Consider the following 20,675-nt stretch of genomic DNA (forward strand, 5'->3'; position numbering starts at 1 on the left):
TTTGATTTTACTGCTTTTGGTGTTGAAAGGCAGGGGCCTCCAGTGTGGCACACCACTCTTGGGCCTGTGGTCACTTCTTTCAATATTTCTTGGTTTCCCTGCCATCTAGCTGTCCTATCCACAGTAAATGCTTTATTAAAGCAGTGTTGACTTATTTTCTTCTTCTTTTACCTCTATATATAGCAATACCTTCCCCTCTAGTACTGGGACAAATGTATGGTCTGCGCTGCCTTTTGATGTCATTCAGAAGTCAGGCTCTGCACAGAGCACAAGTGGGCAAAGCTACTATTTGTTTTCCTGCAGGAAAGAGAGGAGAAACTACCTGTCCAACTGACATTTACTAATAAAGCATTTATCCTAAAGATAGAGCAGGTAGTGAGAATTATCTGAGTGTTGGAAAGCTTGTGCGGATATGACTCTTACTGATAGAGATGATGCTGGACAAATGGCTGAGCCTTTCTTGTTTTATTCAAAAACAGGGACAAGGAGAGACAGAAAATTACATCATAACCATACAGTTCCTCTACAAAGAACATTATATTAGGTAATCATTAAACGATACCACCTAGTCGAAGAACTACTTATCAAAGTATAAGGCTTCATTCACATAAGGCTTCATTCAAAATTGTACTGATGTTATTACGCGTGTTTTCTACGAGAAAGATTCCTTTATAATGATCAGTAAAATTTTGGTGTCTAGCTGAGTTTACACCCAAAGACAAGTAAAGATGCATATGTGTACATAATGATCATTTATTTTTCCTCTTTGTTTAGACTTAATTTATGTTCTTACAAGCGCGTATACATGCACTTATACATGTTGGCACGTAAAGCACATATTCTTAGACGTAGATTTTTGGATTCTGTATTACAGATCTGAACACAATGCATGTTCATGGACTTGAGTGAATGGATCCATTGAAAACAATGTATCTGTGTTCAGATCTGTAATAAAAAAAAAAACACACTCGTTAATGCTTTTTTATGGACGTGTGAATGAAAGTGTAGGAGAATGGTTGCTGCACTGAAATGTTTCTGAAAGCACTTATGCTATTGCACACATTATAAGGTATGAATAGTAGACTAGATATGGAGAAGTAAGCACTAACAGGTGCCGTAGATCAGAGTGTTGGGGCAGAAGCGGGATGCTTAAGAGACGGGCCCTTGATATATTCAAAATCTAGTAAGAAACCAGGAAGTGGTAGATGACATGGGGGGGGGGGATTTACTGAAACTGACGCAGCACACGGAATTTGGTGCAGCTACGCAAAGTAACCAATCAACTTCTAACTTCAGCTTTTTCAGTTAGGCTTTGACAATCAAACGTAGAAGCTGATTGGTTACTATGCACTGTTGCACCAGATTCTGTGTGCACCAGTTTTAGTAAATCCCCCCAAGGACGTTTAATAGCCATAGGCACTGAATAGTGGAGTTACCTTCAAGTGGGGCTAAATGTATCACAAGAAACGCTGAATTAAAGTACAAATATTTGGCTGAAAAAAACAGTACAAATACAATAATTTTGATGGCACATTCAGCTGCGTGGCTGGAGTTTTGCTTTAACAGTATTCTGAAAACATTAGCTTTCTTTTAAGTCTGTTTGTTCCTTCTATGTATTGTATATGTAACATATACAGTATGATAATTATTATTATTTTACAGGATTTATGTAGCGCCAACAGTTTGCTCAGCGCTTTACAATAGAATGGGAGACAATATAGCAACAATACAGTTCAATACAAGAGGGAAAGGAGGGCCCTGCTCCTTGGAGCTTACAATCTAGGATAAGCACACTAATACAAAAAAATGAAAGGTTTGCATGAATCCAAGCAATATATTTGTGTCTTAGATGTTCCAACCTAGAAAGAACACTTAATGAAAATTTATTTGACTTTATTACTAAGTTCAAGAACTTTCAGGGGTTTTAAAGACTTTAGTGGAATAAACACTGACTACTTACTGCAATCTGCCTCTTTCATCTCTGAGTCGTAGCTGTTAATGCCGAACATCTCATAGTGTTTCTCAAAATGTTTATCAAGTTGTTGAGACCACCCATTGTTGTCTCCTGAAAGTGATGAAGAAAACTGACATTACAGTCCTTGTCTGTACAAATCTAGGCAAAAAAAGGACCAAATCATAAAATGTCTAACTATTTTAAATTTTAACCAAATTGTGAGGTAAATAATAATACATCTAGGTGGATAATGACAAACCTCCAGTTAGATTGTTCTTACATACATTACCCTGTTCCTATTGACCAGTGAGGCCATCCATTACATTTAGCATAGAATGGATGGGGAGGCCAACCACCAGCCATAGATGTTGTGGTAGGTATTTACAGGATAGAGCATATGGGGTAAATTCTGGAGCACTCAGAATCTGGTGCAGCTGTGCATGGTGGCCAATCAGCTTCTAACTTCAGCTTGTTCAATTAAGCTTTGGCAATACAACCTGGAAGCTGATTGGTTTCTATGCACAAGATTTTGCACTCTAGTTTTAGTAAATAACCCTTTAATCTTGGAGATACTAAGGTGCTCTGTACAAAAAATGTAAGCATGCCCTGGCATGTACTGTTGACAGGTGTATCGCTTAACCTACTTTGTCGTTTACGTAATTCATGCACTTGTAACTTCCTATTTTTTCTTATCTTCTTTGTTATGTTAATATACTTTTATGTATTGTACTTTTCAAAAGTGCCTTGTTTTTGCTGACAATATCACTTTTAAAGTGTGCTGTTGTTTTACTGTCTACTCATGTACAATAAAATCGTTTGTAAACAAAAAAAAAAAATGTAAGCATGCCACCAGCTATGAGAGATTTTTCCTGCCTTTTGAATCTGGGGTGACTTTAATAGCTTCGATGTGCCCACCAGTTGAAATGAAATATCTTTTTAATGTTGTAAACATCTAGTTTCAGTCTACAAATCAATCTAGTATTTAATTTTCTACTTCCTCATTTCCTGACATTTATTACATTTACTAATGGTTAATTAATAAACAAAAAAACACCAACAAAATATAAATAGCCAACATAAGCATTCTAAACATCAAATGGCATGTGACAAGAACTTGTGGACATGTAACAAAGCCAGATGTTAGGAAGTGATGGAACCAATAAAATAACTTTTTTTTCTTTTCATCTATCATATACTGTATATCAGGCTTCACTAAATTGTGGACCACGGTCCAAATACGGACCGAGTGACAGTCTTGTCCAGACCACGGCCACACCACTTAACAGCCAGAGAGGACTCCTCTCCTCCAACTGCTGCAGCTGTTAGTAATTGGGAGTAATAGCAGGGTGGACTCCTGTTCTGCATGTATTCTTCTGCCATGGCCATCGTCACCTCTGCTGTTGAATTCCAGCAGGGAAGAGAGCAGGAGGAATGCAAGGAAGGGCTCCTCATCTGAATGTACTGGCTTGTCACGGCTGAACTCAGAGCAGGGAGGAGGGCAGGAAACACTGCAGATCTACAGGTGAGTGGGAAATGGAACCAACCTTACATGCAGGTCCCTCGCTTTTTACCAGGAAGAGTTGGGCAGCTCCCACCCTCAGTGGAAGCCTTCTATGCCTCCCGTCCACTTCCCTGCTCTGAGTTCAGTGGTGGCAACCCAGTATATTCAGGAGAGGAGTCCTTCCTTCCATTCTTCCTGCCCTCTTCCCTGATGTGACTTCAACAGCAGTGGCAATAACGGCGGCAGCAGATGAGTACATACAGAACAGAAATCCACCCCGCCATTCCTCCCGCCCTCCACAACGCGTTAAGGTAAGGGGGAAGATTATGTGGTAGAGGGGGCTGTGCTATCACAGGGGGATCTGTGATATGGGGGGCTGTGAGATTGAGGAACTGTGATATGGGGGAGCTGTGATATAGGGGGCTGTGAAGTGAGATGGGGGGGCTGTGATGAGGGGAGGCTGTGAAGTGAGGGGGGGAACTGTGATATGGGGGACTGAGAAGTGAGAGGGGGAGCTGTGAAATGGGGGGGCTGTGTGAGGGGGGGATCTGTGATATGGGGGCTGTGATGTGAGGGAGTTATGATGTGAGAGGGGGAGCTGTAATACTGGGGGGATTTGATGTGAGAAGGAGACCCGTGATATGAGGGGCTGTGATGTGAGAAAAGCTGTGATATGGGGGAACTGTGATGTTAGAGGGGGAGCTGTGATATAGGGGGCTATAATGTGAGAGGAGGGAGCTGTGATATGAAGGGTCTGTGATGTCAGGAGAGGGGGAGCTGTGATGTGGGGGGTTGTGATTGCAAGGGGAACTGTGATGTAAAGGAAAGACTGATGTGAAGGGGGGCTGTGATGTAAGCGGGGCTATAATGTCGTGGGCTCTGATGTGAAAGGGAGTTGTTATGTACGGGGGGCTGTGATGGGAAAGGGAGGACAGAGGACATTAATGCAAAGGGGGCTGTGATGTGAAAGAGCTGAGTAATAGAAGAAAAATGAGTTTCGGATCTCTGCAGAAAGAAAATGTTACCAACCGGACCTCCGTGAATTTATTCAGTACCCTTGCTGTATATATTTCTAAATGTCTTTATTTAACAAAAGTTTACCAATGAATGCTAGCTTTCCCATGATTAGTAGAAATATATGATGATGTAATTTACTGTATTTCTGTAAGAACTGAATAATTAAATTTTTTTCATAAGAAAGTTGTTCTACTTGTTATTATATTGTATGCTTGGAGAGCAACTCTCTTTTCTTTCAAAACAGCTCTTAGTTTATGGAAAATCCTGGTCAGTAGAGATTTACCCTTATATAAACTGTCTTATTTGGCATATGACTGTCAATCTACCATTATACATATTCAGGGTAGTTCAATTGCTTTTTCATGTACCATGGAGGACTTTGCTAATATATCATTTTATTTATTTTTTGTTTATAAATGCAGCTATAGTTGTCCTTCCGTCCTTTTTCATTTTTATTCTTAAAAATAATTTCATTAAAAAAAACAATCAAGAAAAAGGTAACACAACAGAAACATGCACATTGCACAACGCCTCTATTGTATAGGGTTGATTTATATTTGTGAAGGTCAGTTAAACTGTTATTTGTTTTATTTTTAGAATTTAGTTTTGAATTGGGTTTGGGCTGTTCCAGTTATAATCTCTCCAGATTAAAGTTAATTATGATTTTAAAATAAATATTTCAATTTCTCTGCAGATTTTTTCTAAAGGAAATATTGTGTTTGAAACAAGAGCACAGATATAGGCTGAATTCATCTGATTCCAGGGAGCGTAACTTTACTGTAAGCTATCGTACCCAGAGTACCTAATATTGGTCCCCAATTCTGGTGAACTCATGGAACTTGCCCTGTTGCTCTATCATTACAGCTCATCTCAGAGGTGTAAAAACAGGTCATTGGTCCCCATAGCAAAATATTGATGGGGCTCCAGCCAGTAAGAGGTAGTGGGGGTGTCAGCAGCTGAAAGGATGCAGGAGGGAGCTACCATCTTGTGTGGTGGTACGAGGGGAAAAAAGTTGTCCTCCACTATTCTCCATCTGCTTTAAAGTGTGTTAAACACCGCATTACCTATGCCTTCATCCTAGGATTATCCTTTTTATGGGACAAGTCCTGTAATATATATGGCTGCCTTTTTCACCCAATCTGCCCAAGGTTCCTGAGGCTATGGGGGTCCCTTGAGTATCCCTACTGGTATGTGGAGTGCTTTAGTCTTTGATAAGCATTAGAGTGACATTACTGATTTTTTTTTTACTGCATTCCTGATGAAGCAATATGCAAAACATATAAATCTAATACTCAGCGCCTGAGGATCTATAAAAGAATTCCCAGCAGCTGGAAAACAACTGCCCCCCTGGGCAGACCGAATCAACAATGCACAAAAAACAGCGCTCCTTATTAGGTCCACAGTCTCTTTAAAAGTTCATATAAAAAAAAACGTCCATATAAGGGTTATTATGTTCTCATTCTCCCTCCAGACAACAAAGAAGTAAAGCTCAATCATTTATTTCTTCTCTTGAGTGTCAGTATTCAGTGTGATCCAACTATGCTCCTCCCCCACCATGTAAAGAAAACATACATTGCATACATTGCATATAGTGTAGTAGGTTAAAATATGTTACTTAGTAAATAAACTAAATTGGCATATTCACATGAAAAATAAAAAATATGTGCCAAACATTATATCTCCACCATATGTGAAAATCTTACCATCCACTGTATCTAACCTTACCCTCAAGGCTGCAAGAATCTTTTGAATTGAGGTTAAGGGTAGATACGGTGGATGGCAAAGTTTTCTCACGTGGTGGAGATATAATGTTTGGCACATATTTCTTATTTTTCATGTGAGCATGCCAATTTAGATTATTTACTAGTTCACATATCTTAACCTACTACATTATACGCAATTTATGTTTTTTAACATGGTGGGAGAGGAGCATAGTGGGATCACATTGAATACTGACAATCAAGAGAAGACACAAGTGCAATGACTGAAAGGCTTTATTACTTTGTTGTCTGCTGAGAGCATGAAAAGAACATAGTTGATTCACACATGTGCGGTGTGGACTGAAGCTCAAGTTTCACAGCTATTTGACACAGCAGTTGTTCAGCGGTTCATGTCAGATTTACATCAGGTTCAGGACAGGTTCAGCTGAGGATTTTATCCTGTTCACATATGGTTTAGAAATGGTTCCCAAAGAAGTCAATAGCTTTTAATCCACACCTGAACTTGAAGGCACTGCTCAGAAATTGGACAGGATTCTTTTTCAAACTGCGCTGAATCTGCTCCACCAGTGCATTGGACATACAGTGGGGATCGAACGTTTGGGCACCCCAGCTAAAAATTTGTAATAATGTGCATAAAGAAGCCAAGGAAAGATGGAAAAATCTCCAAAAGGCTTCAAATTACAGATTAGACATTCTTATAATATGTCAACAAAAGTTAGATTTTATTTCCATCATTTACACTTTCAAAATAACAGAAAACAAAAAAATGGCGTCTGCAAAAGTTTGGGCACCCTGCAGAATTTATAGCATGCGCTGCCCCCTTTGCAAAGCTGAGACCTGCCAGTGTCATGGATTGTTCTCAATCATGGTCTGGGAAGACCAGGTGATGTCAATCTCAAAGGTTTTAAATGCCCAGACTCATCTGACCTTGCCCCAACAATCAGCACCATGGGTTCTTCTAAGCAGTTGTCTAGAAAACTGAAACTGAAAATAGTTGACGCTCACAAAGCTGGAGAAGGCTATAAGAAGATAGCAAAGCGTTTTCAGATGTCAATATCCTCTGTTCGGAATGTAATTAAGAAATGGCAGTCATCAGGAACAGTGGAAGTTAAAGCAAGATCTGGAAGACCAAGAAAAATATCAGACAGAACAGCTCGCAGGATTGTGAGAAAAACAATTCAAAACCCACGTTTGACTGCACGATCCCTCCAGAAAGATCTGGCAGATACTGGAGTTGTGGTACACTATTCCACTATAAAGAGATACTTGTACAAATATGGTCTTCATGGAAGAGTCATCAGAAGAAAACCTCTTCTACGTCCTCACCACAAAAATCATCGTTTGAACTTTGCAAATGAACATATAGACAAGCCTGATGCATTTTGGAAACAAGTTCTGTGAACTGATGAGGTTAAAATTGAACTTTTTGGCCGGAATGAGCAAAGGTACGTTTGGAGAAGAAGGGGCACAGAATTTAATGAAAAGAACCTCTGTCCAACTGTTAAGCATGGGGTTGGATCAATCATGCTTTGGGGTTGTGTTACAGCCAGTGGCACAGGGAACATCTCACGAGTAGAAGGAAAAATGGATTCAATAAAATTTCAACAAATTTTGGATGGTAACTTGATGCCATCTGTGAAAAAGCTGAAGTTAAAGAGAGGATGGCTTCTACAAATGGATAATGATCCTAAACACACCTCGAAATCCACGGGGGATTACATCAAGAGGCGTAAACTGAAGGTTTTGCCATGGCCTTCACAATCTCCTGACCTCAACATAATTGAAAATCTATGGATAGACCTTAAAAGAGCAGTGCGTGACAGACAGCCCAGAAATCTCAAAGAACTGGAAGACTTTTGTAAGGAAGAATGGGCAAAGATACCTCAAACAAGAATTGAAAGACTCTTGGCTGGCTACAAAAAGCGATTACAAGCTGTGATACTTGCCAAAGGGGGCAGTACAAGATATTAAATCTTCAGGGTGCCCAAACTTTTGCAGACGCCATTTTGTTTTTTTCTGTTATTTTGAAAGTGTAAATGATGGAAATAAAATCTAACTTTTATTGACATATTATAAGAATGTCTAATCTGTAATTTGATGCCTTTTGGAGATTTTTCCATCTTTCTTTGGCTTCTTTATGCACATTAATACAAATTTTTAGCTGGGGTGCCCAAACTTTCGATCCCCACTGTATGTGAAGAGGCACCATAGGAAACAATGTTATTTCACATGTCATGCGGATTGGATACGGCTCATTCCGCGTATATGAACTGGCACTAATGGAATTTTGTTTTTTATATGAACTTTTAAAGAGACTGGACTTTATAAGAAGCACTGTTTTTTGTGCACTGTTAATATGCAAAACATGTGAAATGAGGCCATACTAAATATCTTCTGATCAATAGTCATTTTCCATTAGTCCTGGGTATCAAGACTTGAGGTGTTACATGTAATAACATTAAATGTATCAGTATTAGATCACTGATTTTAATAACAAATCTATTTTAATCTATTTCATTGTGTGGTTTGTTGAGAGGGTACACTTAAAAGTCCAGCTATATATTTTAGTTTGTCTGATATGTTTATTTTGCAATGTGGTGTAGTTCTTCATTCTCTTTGAGACCGCCTGTTTTCCTTACATCATATATTGTGGCACAGCAGTAATTTATGAAAACTGACTTATAAAGTAACTTACAAGTCTGCTTTAAAATTGCAGTCCCTGGAGTGGACACACATTTTCAGACTTTCTGGCTTCCAATGTTTCCCTTTGCCAGATCTCCCCACCTCCATCTACTCATCTTGCCTTCACTACAGCCACTTTGTCATATTCTAAATGCCAGTAGCATGATAAACCTGTATGACAATTGCCACAGAAAAGAAGTTCCTACCAACATAGATCTCAATCTGAACAGCTTTAGTTGGCCACTTTAAATGTTATGATGTAAATTAAAGTTTGAGTAACTTACTGAGTACTGCGTGGCTGATGTTTCTGTAAGCCTTATTATGATGAATAGGTAAAGCCGGTTATGGCTGATTATTTATAGTACATAATGCAATTTTATTCACTGGAGAAATTCCATATCCATTTCATCAGCTTTCCTGGTAAGGAAGAAAAGCTATTCTTTGAGCTATTCTCCTGAACGTGACCCTACCAGCATTACTTTTACTTACAGTCATATTTCATCAATCATGCATGGCAGGCGAATGACAAGACTCATTTTATACTCACCTGTTTCTAGGACTACTCACAAAACAATGAAATCATTACACTAACCTGTGATCCCCTGTCAGTGATATCCAAGCCTGACTACAGTCCTCCTGTTTCAGTTTCATAGAGAACAATGAAATTCAAGTACAAATAGAGTAATATATGTATATTCAAACATGGCACACCAGGTTCTACAAAGATAGCAGTCTTTGTTTTTTTCACATCACATAAAAGATAAGATTGTGTTGGCAATATGCTACATACTTCATCATAATTGTATTGAAATATACCGACTTTTCTTTTAGTACAGGGTAGTGTATGGAATAATAAAACGCCTGTCAATTGTTTTTGCTGTCGTCTGTATCCCATTGGGAGATTTCCCTTTACATCCTGTGCCATGTGTAGCACTACCACCTTAGGAGTCACTAGAAGATTTGGGTCCACCTATAGTACTGCACAGCCAGGCAACACACATCTTCACACAGGCTTGGATCCAGTCAGAGATCAGTCCTTGAGCTTTGGTTTAGTTGTTTTATTTGGGGATTTGAACTTGGATAAGGTTAGGGGTGTACAGGATGCCCAAGGACAACTTTCTGGAACTATTTAAAAGCCTTCACTGCAACACAGTCCTTGTTGGAGAGATAGCCAGCATCTCCTTGATGTACCACCCCAGACTCTAAATGAACTCCTCTTCTTCACCCAGCAATCTGGAGTTATCCCTGAACAGGGTATCTGGTGTCTGTTACCTTAAAAATGGACAGTCCCAACTAGGCAGCAAATCTGGTTTCCCACCAGAGTACTCCTTTCCCTATCTGCCCAGGGGTACAGGGGTACTCATTCAGATTCTCCCCTATACCGCTGGTGGGTTGATGGCTGCTTCCAGATCTTTTTACATGCGCCGCTCCTCCACTGCCATACAGGTGCTCCTTGCTCTGAGGGCCAGTGAAAGTCTGAGCTTCTCCCTTTCACGCTCCAGGCCTGCAGGTTGGCCTCATCCTATTGGGCCTCACGCTGCCTCCTGCTTCACATCTTCCTCACTGTCTTCCCCCCGAACTCTCCCTGCCACTGAGCAGGCTCCAACATTTTTAAGGGTGTCCTGCCCCCTGCCAAGCCTTCTGGTTGTATTGGCTAGAATCCCTCAAGAGTGCAAGCCAGCCACTCCTTAGATCCACCCACTGACTCTAGGGCCTTCTTCCAAGCCCTAGAGCAGGGAAAAATTCCAGAGGGGTCAGCCTGCAAAGCCTCCCAGTTCCTGACCACAATTTGACCTTCTGGCTATTACACCAAGACTCAGGCTACTTAGCCTTCCTTACTTTTAGTCAGGACTCTAGCTCCCCCTAGCTAAACTAGGAGGGTGCTACACAGCTAAACAACAAAAAGTGGAAGGAAATCTCTCAGTAGTAAAGGGAATTCTTCTTTTAAACTGTTGTCACCAGATAAGGGTCCCTTTGGAAAATGTACCTAAAATATGAACCATGTTGTACTGAATTGCTTGATGCAGAAATCTGTAAACTTTTGACCATTTTAGTTTCTTAAAGCAGAATCAACCATGGTACCTGCATACTTTGTGATGGCAGAGAAGCAGCGCTCAAACAGGAAACACACCTGATTCAGCAGTGGGACCCAGGGCAGGGCTCAGGCTCCAAAGTGTCTGTATCACTAATAAAGCTTTCACAAGGATTTTGGAGTTGCCAGCTCTTCCTGTTTTTTGTACCTGCTTCCTCTTCTCCTTCATCTGCCCATCCTTCTCCATTCCCATTAGCATGTTTTATTATATACAATCTGCACTGCTATGTTGGATATTGTCTGTTAGTTCTGCTCAGAGGTTTCACTAATTGCTGTGGATCACAGTCAATGTGTACATATAGAGCTGTTCAAACTCAGCCTCATTCTTACATCACATGTTTTCATTACAGTCTGTCAATAATTTTTTTGCCAAGTTGCTCATCAGTCTCACAGTTTTGCCACAAATGCTTATTGGCAATGTTCATCACAAATTATCACATATTATTCTCATTTGGGCATAATTATTAACACTTCCATGCAGTGGTGTATTTTTGTCCTTGGCAACACAAAAATCAGACCCCCCAAAAAAGGGAGAAAGCAGCCAACCTCTCTGGAATGAAAACAGCCAGCCATCCCCACAACTCAGCCTCTACCTACACCCTCCAGAAGCCCGCTGCTCTCAGATCCCATGGCAGAGCACAGGCAGTATCTCACCTGGTCCCCATCTTCTGTCAACTGCCATGTGAGTCCCTTCTTCCGGGGCGGGGGCGGCTCCACCTCCCTGAAAAATGCCGCCCAAGGCAAATGCCTTGTTTGCATCGTGGTACATACACCCCTGTTGCCATGGACACAAACACAGACTAGCAGGCATTAGGAAAGCATGTTTTGTGTAGGGTCTGAGGGCTGGAGTTAGGGAGTAAAACAGACTCAATATATTGCTTGAGATGAAGGTCTGGGTGCATTTCTAAAAATATAACTATTATTGGTTACTTTTAATGTGTGTGTATATATATATATATATATATATATATATATATATATATACACACACACAGTAAAGTTCTTAAAGCATAAAAAACAAAACAAACACGTATAGTCCAATGTAAGAGTCCCATACACCAACCAATCTTTGTGCAATCTTCAGTTGATATATTAATTCTTGTCAAAACAATATGACTTACTTCAGCATGGACAGACACCACCGTGCCCTACATCACACCTCATGGGTATCTCCTCACCTTATATCATGGACCCCACTGCCACAATCTTCAGCATTCAGCTGGTCATTACCGATCTCCCAGGAATAGATATATTAAATGGAAGTAAAGAAAGCTCCAAGAGTGCAGATTGCTAGTTTATTTCCACAAGAAAGTAAAAATTTCACTCACGTGTTAAAAATTTCATAGAGGTATGTCACAGGCTATTAGCATACTTGACTTTCCAAAATGGCATCTTAGCTTCCCTCGGCGTGATGAGGTCACTGCCCGTATGACATGTTGCACCTCATTCGGCTTTCTCTAAGGCTCAGGCTAGTCAACTACACCACGATCTTATATATCTATTGCATCCTGATCGACATAGCAGCTTTTTACCACACCCCTGCCGCCATCTTTGTGGAGACCACATGCTGCTCATACCCTAACATCTAACCAGAGATAATCACTAGGCAAGAAATGATGGCGGTTCTAATCAGAATGTCAGAGACATTCCCTAGTTTTTATCGCAAATGAACACAGGTGAAATGTCATCTGATTAAAAGCTGAATAAGCAATGCACTAATAGCTTACAATGCCATCAAAGACAGCATATGGAAAAACGGTGTGTGTGTGTATATATATATATATATATATATATATATCTCACAGTGAGTAATTAAGTAGTATAAAATAAGACATAAAAGATATTACTAAAAAAAAACAATCATGCATATATGGCGTATGCTCTTCCATTACCTAAATCATACACACGTTTTTGTTTTGTTTTATTATGCTTTAACCACTAGGAGACCACCAACAGTACATATACTGCTACAAGGCGGCCCCTGTGTGCAAGATCACGTATATAAACGTGATCCTGCATTTCAGGGTAGGGGGCACGCCCTACCTGCGGCACCGAGTGCGGGAGTCAATCACCAGGTCCCGGCCGGTGATTACCCGCTGGAGCCTGGCGATTGCCGGCAAACACTAACAGGGAGGAAGGCTGCATTGTTTTCAATGAAGCTCTCCTCCCTGTCAGTTTTCAGCACACTGTTCTGGGATCGCTGAGCTCAGCCTTCCGGAACAGTGTGTAACAGAGAAGTACACACTCCCCGCTCCCTAGTAAAACACTCCCCTCACACAGTTAACCCTTTCATTGCCTTCAAATGTTAACCCCTTCATCCCCAGTGCCATTACTACAGTGTCAGTGTTTGCTTTTTGCACTGATCACTGTATTGGTGTCACTGGGGATGTCAGTGACCCCAAGTCAGTTCCCCCCAGTGTCAGAATGTCCGCCGCAGTCCCGCCATAAGTTGCTGATTGCCGCCATAAGTCGCTGATCGCCACTATTATTAGTATACAAAATAAAATCCAGTATCTATACCGCCATTTGTAAATGCTATAACCTTTACGTAAACCAATTAATTTACACGTATTGGGATTTTTTTTTAGCAAAGACATATCACAGAATACATTTTGGCCTAAATTTATGACGAAATTTGATTTTTAAATTTTTTAACTGGACATGTTTTATAGCAAAAAGTCCAAAATATTGTTTTTTTTCTCAAAATTGTCATCTTTTTTTTTATGACATAAAAAACGCACAGGCGATCAAATACCACCGAAAGAAAGCAAAATTCATGGGGAAAAAAGAATGTAAATATCATTTTGGTGCAGCGTTGCATGACCGCACAATTGTCAATTAAAGTGATGCAGTGCCATAACACAAACTGCTTCTGTAACCGCTTCTTGACTGCCCTATATCAGAAATACTGCTACAGGGCGGCATGGGTGCGCAAAATCACATATATATGCGTGAACTTAACAAATTGGAACGAGCGCAACTAGATATGACAACTTAATACTTGCCAAACGAAAATTAGTAGAAAAAGCTGCTAGCATAAAAAGGTATACCACGGCACCTCAGTAATGAAAATAAAAGTCTTAGTAATGCAGCGCTTGAAATTAATGTTGTGGCAATAACCATATAGAACAAAACTTAAGATATGTTCATAGAGAGTGTTCATATGAGGTGCACTTAAGTCCGCACAACAGAAGGTATTCCAATACGGTAGAAATCACATGGTGCAAAAAAGTCCTGGATGCTCCGTGAAGAGATAGTACAATGATGCACTTACCAGAAGTACATACAAGCTGAGCGTTGTATGTAACAAATCCGTGAGGTCATCAAGGTCTGGTCACTGGTATGGAGTCATCTAGGGCTGCAGTGGATTCCCAGGAATGGTGTCACTCACGCTTGGGGGCCACATCAAACTCACCAGAGGGTCCAACGCCGTCCAGACTCCTGCAACTGCTCCACCTTAGATGGCTCGAGATATAACGAGCCCAGGAGGCAAAATAGTGCTAATAGTGTAGTAACGTTTATTAAGGATCCAAAAGACATCAATATACTGCAGGACACTCACATGTAGCACAGCATTGGCTTAAGGTATATCCCCATGGAAAGCAATAGATCATAAAGTTGGCGTCAAATTGAGGGATTCCCCTGACATGTTTCGTGAGAATTGCACATTATCAATTTGATATTACCATTATCATTTGATAATGTGCAATTCTCACGAAACATGTCAGGGGAATCCCTCAATTAGACGCCAACTTTATGATCTATTGCTTTCCATGGGGATATACCTTAAGCCAATGCTGTGCTACATGTGAGTGTCCTGCAGTATATTGATGTCTTTTGGATCCTTAATAAACGTTACTACACTATTAGCACTATTTTGCCTCCTGGGCTCGTTATATCTCGAGCCATCTAAGGTGGAGCAGTTGCAGGAGTCTGGACGGCGTTGGACCCTCTGGTGAGTTTGATGTGGCCCCCACATTGCACACAAAACCACAGTGTTGGCAGAATCAGGCCTGATCTCTGTTAGCATGTGCCTGTAAATTTTGATGACTCTCATATGCAGCAGAGTGCCAGTACTAGTGCCACGCTACATTTTGGTGAACTGGCGAGCACCGGCGGCCTAGTACATCTTGGTCTTTCACATACCTCTTAGATTGTAAGCTCCAAGGAACAGGGCCCTCCTAACCCTCTTCTATTAAACTGTATTGTTCTGTACTGTCTCCCGTTATATTGTAAAGTGTTGAGCAAACTATTTGGGCTATATAAATCCTGTATAATAATAATAATACCAGAACTGCAGTATGATTTGGCGACGTGGCGAGTCCCATAAGTGCAGTACAAGCTGGTGCAGTGGCGAGCACAAGTATTGTCCCGCAACCACCAAGAATTCGCACACAGGCCAGTAGAGCCCCTAGTATCCTTCCAGACGTGCTTACAAATCCCGATTGGCAACCCACAAATTATGCAGCACCCATTCTTCCCCCATTCACTGCCCAACCCGGAATTCAGGTGGAAACAGCAAATTTAACTACTCCCTTTGATTTTTTGGAGCTGTTTTTCACGGAAGATCTGTATGCATTGATTGTGGATCAAAGCAATTTATATGCACAACAATTTATTGCCGCCAACCCAAATTCAAACCTTGCCAGACCATTCGCATGGAAACTCATTACGGTTTCCAAATTTACATTTTTTTTGGACCTAACCCTCAACGTGTGCATTACTAAAAAAATGAATTGTGGTTGTATTGGTCCACAGACATGATTCCTTATAGCCCGTGTTCTCTGCTGCCATGGCCAGGCATAGATATGAGAGTATTATGCATTTCAACGACAATACACTGTCATCCTTGGGGTGACCCTGAATTTGAGCGGCTCCACAAAATTCAGCCCCTCAAAAATCACCTTAACCAAAATTTGCATATGTCTATACTCCCCAGCAAAAAAATCTGCATTCATGAGCCCCTCATTCATTTTTCTGGCCGCCTTGCATTCAAACAATTTCTCCCCAGCAAGCATGCCAGATATGGGGTCAAGATGTAGAAGACCTGTGAGAGGATAACAAGCTATACTTATAAGTTTAGGATTTATGAGGGAAAAGATAGTCACGTAGAGCCCCCCAGATGCCCAGACTACATGGGGAGTAGTGGCAAGATAGTTTGGGACTTGGTGTCATCCTTTTTCCATATGGGTCACCACTTATACATGGACAATTTTTATTCAAGCGTGTCACTATTTAGATATTTGTACCATCTTGGAACTGGCGCATGTGGCAATGTGTGACCTAATATGTGCCCACCATTAGAAGTGGGTGGATGCAGGGCAGTATATTTTAATGGTGGGCATACCACACACTTTTTATGGCAGAGATTTCTTTTTTTTTCATTCAGTCCACAGGCTGCATACAAAAAAAAAAGAGAACATAGCATATATACCAAACAAGGACCAGCGATATACTGGTACATCACTGGACTTTGATTGATGATACCAGGATGATGCCTACAGCTGCAGGCATCATCCTGATATAATTTTTTTCAGATGGCGATTGGCTTTCATGTAAAAAATCCTAGTGGCTAATTAGCTGCAGGATTGCTTTTACAGATGATGATGCCCCCCCCTCCCCCGCTGCCTTCCACAGCCTTCTCGGGCAGTCCTGTGCCATCAGGGGAACCTGAGAATGCAGCCGGCGTTTCTGCCATCTGACAACAGAGCTGATTGGAGACCAGAATGGTGCCAATCATCTCTATAGCCTAAGAAATTGGAAGCTACAAGCATTTTATCACTTGGAAAAGCATCTGATCACACTCATCTTGGTTTTATTAGATAATGTAAGGGCAATGGAGATATCTAGAGTCTGACAGATCCCAGATTTCTCAAAAAAGAATATATGACAATGCCCATTGCAGTTATAGGGGATATTTGTATTCCCTGTGATAGCATTAAAAGTGATTAAAAAAATGAAAAGGACAGTGTAAAAATAATAAAAATCAAAGTAATTTAAAAGAAAAAGTACCCTCGCCCCCCTGCACATGCGCGCACCTGCGTTCGTGAGCGTTGACCCTGTGCCAGTATGGAAACAGCAGTTGCACCATGCATGTGAGGTATCACCACAAATGTCAGATCAAGGGCAGTAATTCTAACACTAGACTTCCTCTATAAATCTAAAATGGTAGCTTGTAAAGGCTTTTAAAACGTTGCCTATGGATTAATAAAAACGTATATACAGTTTGTCGCCATTGCACGGGCATGCACAGTTTTAAAGCATGTCATGTTTGGTATCTATTTACTCGGCATACCATCATCTTTTATATGTACCAAATAATTGGCCAATATATTGTGTTTTTGTACATTAAAAGTAAAAAAGTAGAAGAATTTATTTTTTACCACAAGTTTTTGGAAAATGACAAACAAAAATGTTTTCTTTTTTTACACAAACTTGTCACTTAAATGATTTATTGCTCACACATGCCATGGGTATATGTGGAATTACTCCCCAAAATACATTCTGCTACTTATACCTATTATGGGGGTACCACATATGAGAGAGGTTTTGGCAGTCTAGCCAAGCACAGGACCCCAAAATCCAATAAGCACCTTCAGGCTTTTAAAGGGCTTGATTTCCTCATTAAACTTCCTGACTACCTATCACAGTTTTGGAGGCCCTGAAATGCCAGGATAGCACCAAACCCCCCCAAATTACCACTTTTTGGAAAGTAGACTCCCCAAGGAATTTGATAAGAAGCATGGTGAGTATTTTGCAGATCTTGTTTGTTGCCACAAGTTTTTGGAAAATGAAGAAAAAAAACCAAAAACATTGTTTTTTCTTTTCTTTTTTTATATTTCAAAACCTTGTGAGACAAAATGAGATCTGCAAAATACTCAAATACTCATCATGCCTCTTTTTAAATTGCTTTGGGTGTCTACTTTCGAAAAAGGGGTAATTTGGTGGGGGGGGGGGGGGGGGTTTGGTGTTATCCTGGCATTTCAGGACCTTCGAATCTGTGGTAGGAAGTGAAATGAGGAAGTTACGCACCTTCAGGCTTTCAAAGTGGTTATTGGATTACAGGCTCCTGTATGTGGCTAGGCTCCCAAGAAGTCTCACACATGTGGTATCCCCATACTTGGTAGAAGTAGCAGAATGTATTTTGGGGTGCAATTCCACATATACCCATGGTTTGTGCGAGAAATATATCATTTAAATGACAACTTTGTGTAAAAAAAAAAAGTTTTTGTAAATTTCCAGAAACTTGTGGAAAAAAATAAATCTTCCATGGACTCAATATGCCTCTCAGCAGATAGCTTAGGGTATCTACTTTCCGAAAAGGGGTCATTTGGGGGTGTTTGTACTATCCTGGTATTTTAGCACCTCAAGAAATGTGATGGGCAGTCAGAAAGTAAAAGCTGTGTAAATTCCATTATCTACACCATAGTTTGTAGACACTATAACTTTCACAAAAAGCAATCAATATACACTTATTGGGATTTTTTTAAACCAAAAACATGTAACAAAATACATTTTTGCCTAATTTTATGATGCAATTTTAGTTTTTTTGGATATTTTTTATGACAGAAAGTAGAAAATATTGTTTTTGTTTATAGCGCCAAAAATAAAAAGCACACAGGTGATCAAATACCACCAAATGAAAGCTCTATTTGTGTGAAAAAAGTACATACATTTCATTTATGTGCCATATTGCATGACCGCGCAATTGTCAGTTAAACTAGTGCAGCTCTGTATAGCAAAAAAAAATGGCGTAAATTGAAGTATCTATACCATAGTTTGTAGACGCTATAACGTTCACACAAAGCAATCAATATAAACTTATTGGGATTTTGTTTACCAAAAACATGTAGCAGAATACATTTTGGCCTAAATTTATAACTAAGTTTGAGTTTACTATATATTTTTTTATAGCTGAAAGTAAAAAATATTGTTTTTCTTCAAAATTTTTGGTCTTTTTTTTGTTTATAGGGCGAAAAATAAAAAGCGCACAGGTGATCAAATACCACCGAAAGAAAGCTCTATTTGTGTGAAAAAAATTTTGTTTAAGTACAACATTGCATGACCGCGCAATTATCAGTTGAATTAGTGCAGCGCCGAGCAGCAAAAAGAGGCCTGGTCATTAAAGGGGGTAAATCCTCTAGAGGGCAAGTGGTTAAAAGCTATACTGTGGTGTCCTTTTATGAAAAAGAGATCAGCAGCGATCTTGAGTTGGGCTTTAAGTTGTTTCATGCCAATTTTACATTCCCTTTGATTTACAGTATATGGGGAGAAAACAGAAGTTGTGATGTGAACAAAAACACTTTGACATAGGCCCTTACTGTGTTTGACATAAACAGTCCATAACTAGCACATGCCATTGCTGGTATTGTAATTAACTTTGAATGATGCCATAATATGCATTGGCTTCCGCACAAGAAAGAGGTCTTATAGAAAACCTTTCCAATTTATCTATAGCACTGTGTGAATAGTGTTAAATTAGGAATGTGAGTGACTTTTTGGAAATACTGCAGGTTCAAATGTAAAAACTGCAATATATATTTTATTTATTTCAGTTACTTATATAGCGCTGTCAATTTATGTAGTGCTTTACATATATATTGTACATCCACATCAGTCCCTAACCCTCAAGGGGTGTACAATCTAAGGTCCCTAACTTGCATTCATACACATACTAGGGCCAATTTAGACAGGAGCCAATTAACCTACCAGCATGTCTTTGGAGTGTGGGGGGGAGGTTGGAGTGCCTGGAGATGGCCCTCCGTGAGCACAAGGAGAGCATGCAGCTCCAGGCAGGAGGTGCTGTAGCTGGAATTCGAACCAACAACCCTAGTACTGCCAGGTGGAGCTGCTAACCATTTAGCCACTGTGCTGCCCAATATATATACAGTGGGGCAAAAAAGTATTTAGTCAGCCACCAATTGTGCAAGTTCTCCCACTTAAAAAGATGAGAGAGGCCTGTAATTGGCATCATAGGTAGACCTCAACTATGAGAGACAAAATGAGAAAAAAAATCCAGACAATCACATTGGCTGATTTGGAAAGAATTTATTTGCAAATTATGGTGGAAAATAAGTATTTGGTCAATATCAAAAGTTCATCTCAATACTTTGTTATATATCCTTTGTTGGCAATGACAGAGGTCAAACATTTCCTGTAAGTCTTCACAAGGTTGGCACACACTGTTGCTGGTATGTTAGCCCATTCGTCCATGCAGATCTCCTCTAGAGCAGTGATGTTTTGGGGCTGTCGCTGGGCAACTTTCAACTCCCTCCAAAGGTTTTCTATGGGGTTGAGATCTGGAGACTGGCTAGGCCACTCCAGGACCTTGAAATGCTTCTTACGAAGCCACTCCTTCGTTGCCCAGGCGGTATGTTTGGGATCATTGTCATGTTGGAAGACCCAGCCACGTTTCATCTTCAATGCCCTTGCTGATGGAAGGAGGTTTGCACTCAAATTCTTACGATACATGGCCCCATTCATTCTGTCCTGTACATGGATCAGTCGTCCTGGTCCCTTTGCGGAGAAACAGCCCCAAAGCATGATGTTGCCACCCCCATGCTTCACAGTAGGTATGGTGTTCTTTGGATGCAACTCAACATTCTCTCTCCTCCAAACACGACGAGTTGTGTTTCTACCAAACAGTTCTATTTTGGTTTCATCTGATCATATGACATTCTCCCAATCCTCTTCTGGATCATCCAAATG

General features: G+C 40.3%; 1 protein-coding gene across 1 annotated transcript in view; it reads right to left on the minus strand.

The window, feature by feature from the left end:
- Positions 1–20,675, minus strand: part of RXFP1 (relaxin family peptide receptor 1) — a 421,535-nt gene that overhangs the window by 168,426 nt on the left and 232,434 nt on the right. The window contains exon 3 of the mRNA XM_089670400.1: positions 1,961–2,065. Coding sequence (XP_089526526.1) covers positions 1,961–2,065 — 105 coding nt within the window. The remainder of the gene's footprint in view (positions 1–1,960; positions 2,066–20,675) is intronic.

This window comes from Staurois parvus, unplaced genomic scaffold (assembly GCF_062004578.1).
Source record: "Staurois parvus isolate SC_StPar_1 unplaced genomic scaffold, SC_StPar_1.0 ptg000090l, whole genome shotgun sequence".
NCBI lineage: Eukaryota > Metazoa > Chordata > Amphibia > Anura > Ranidae > Staurois > Staurois parvus.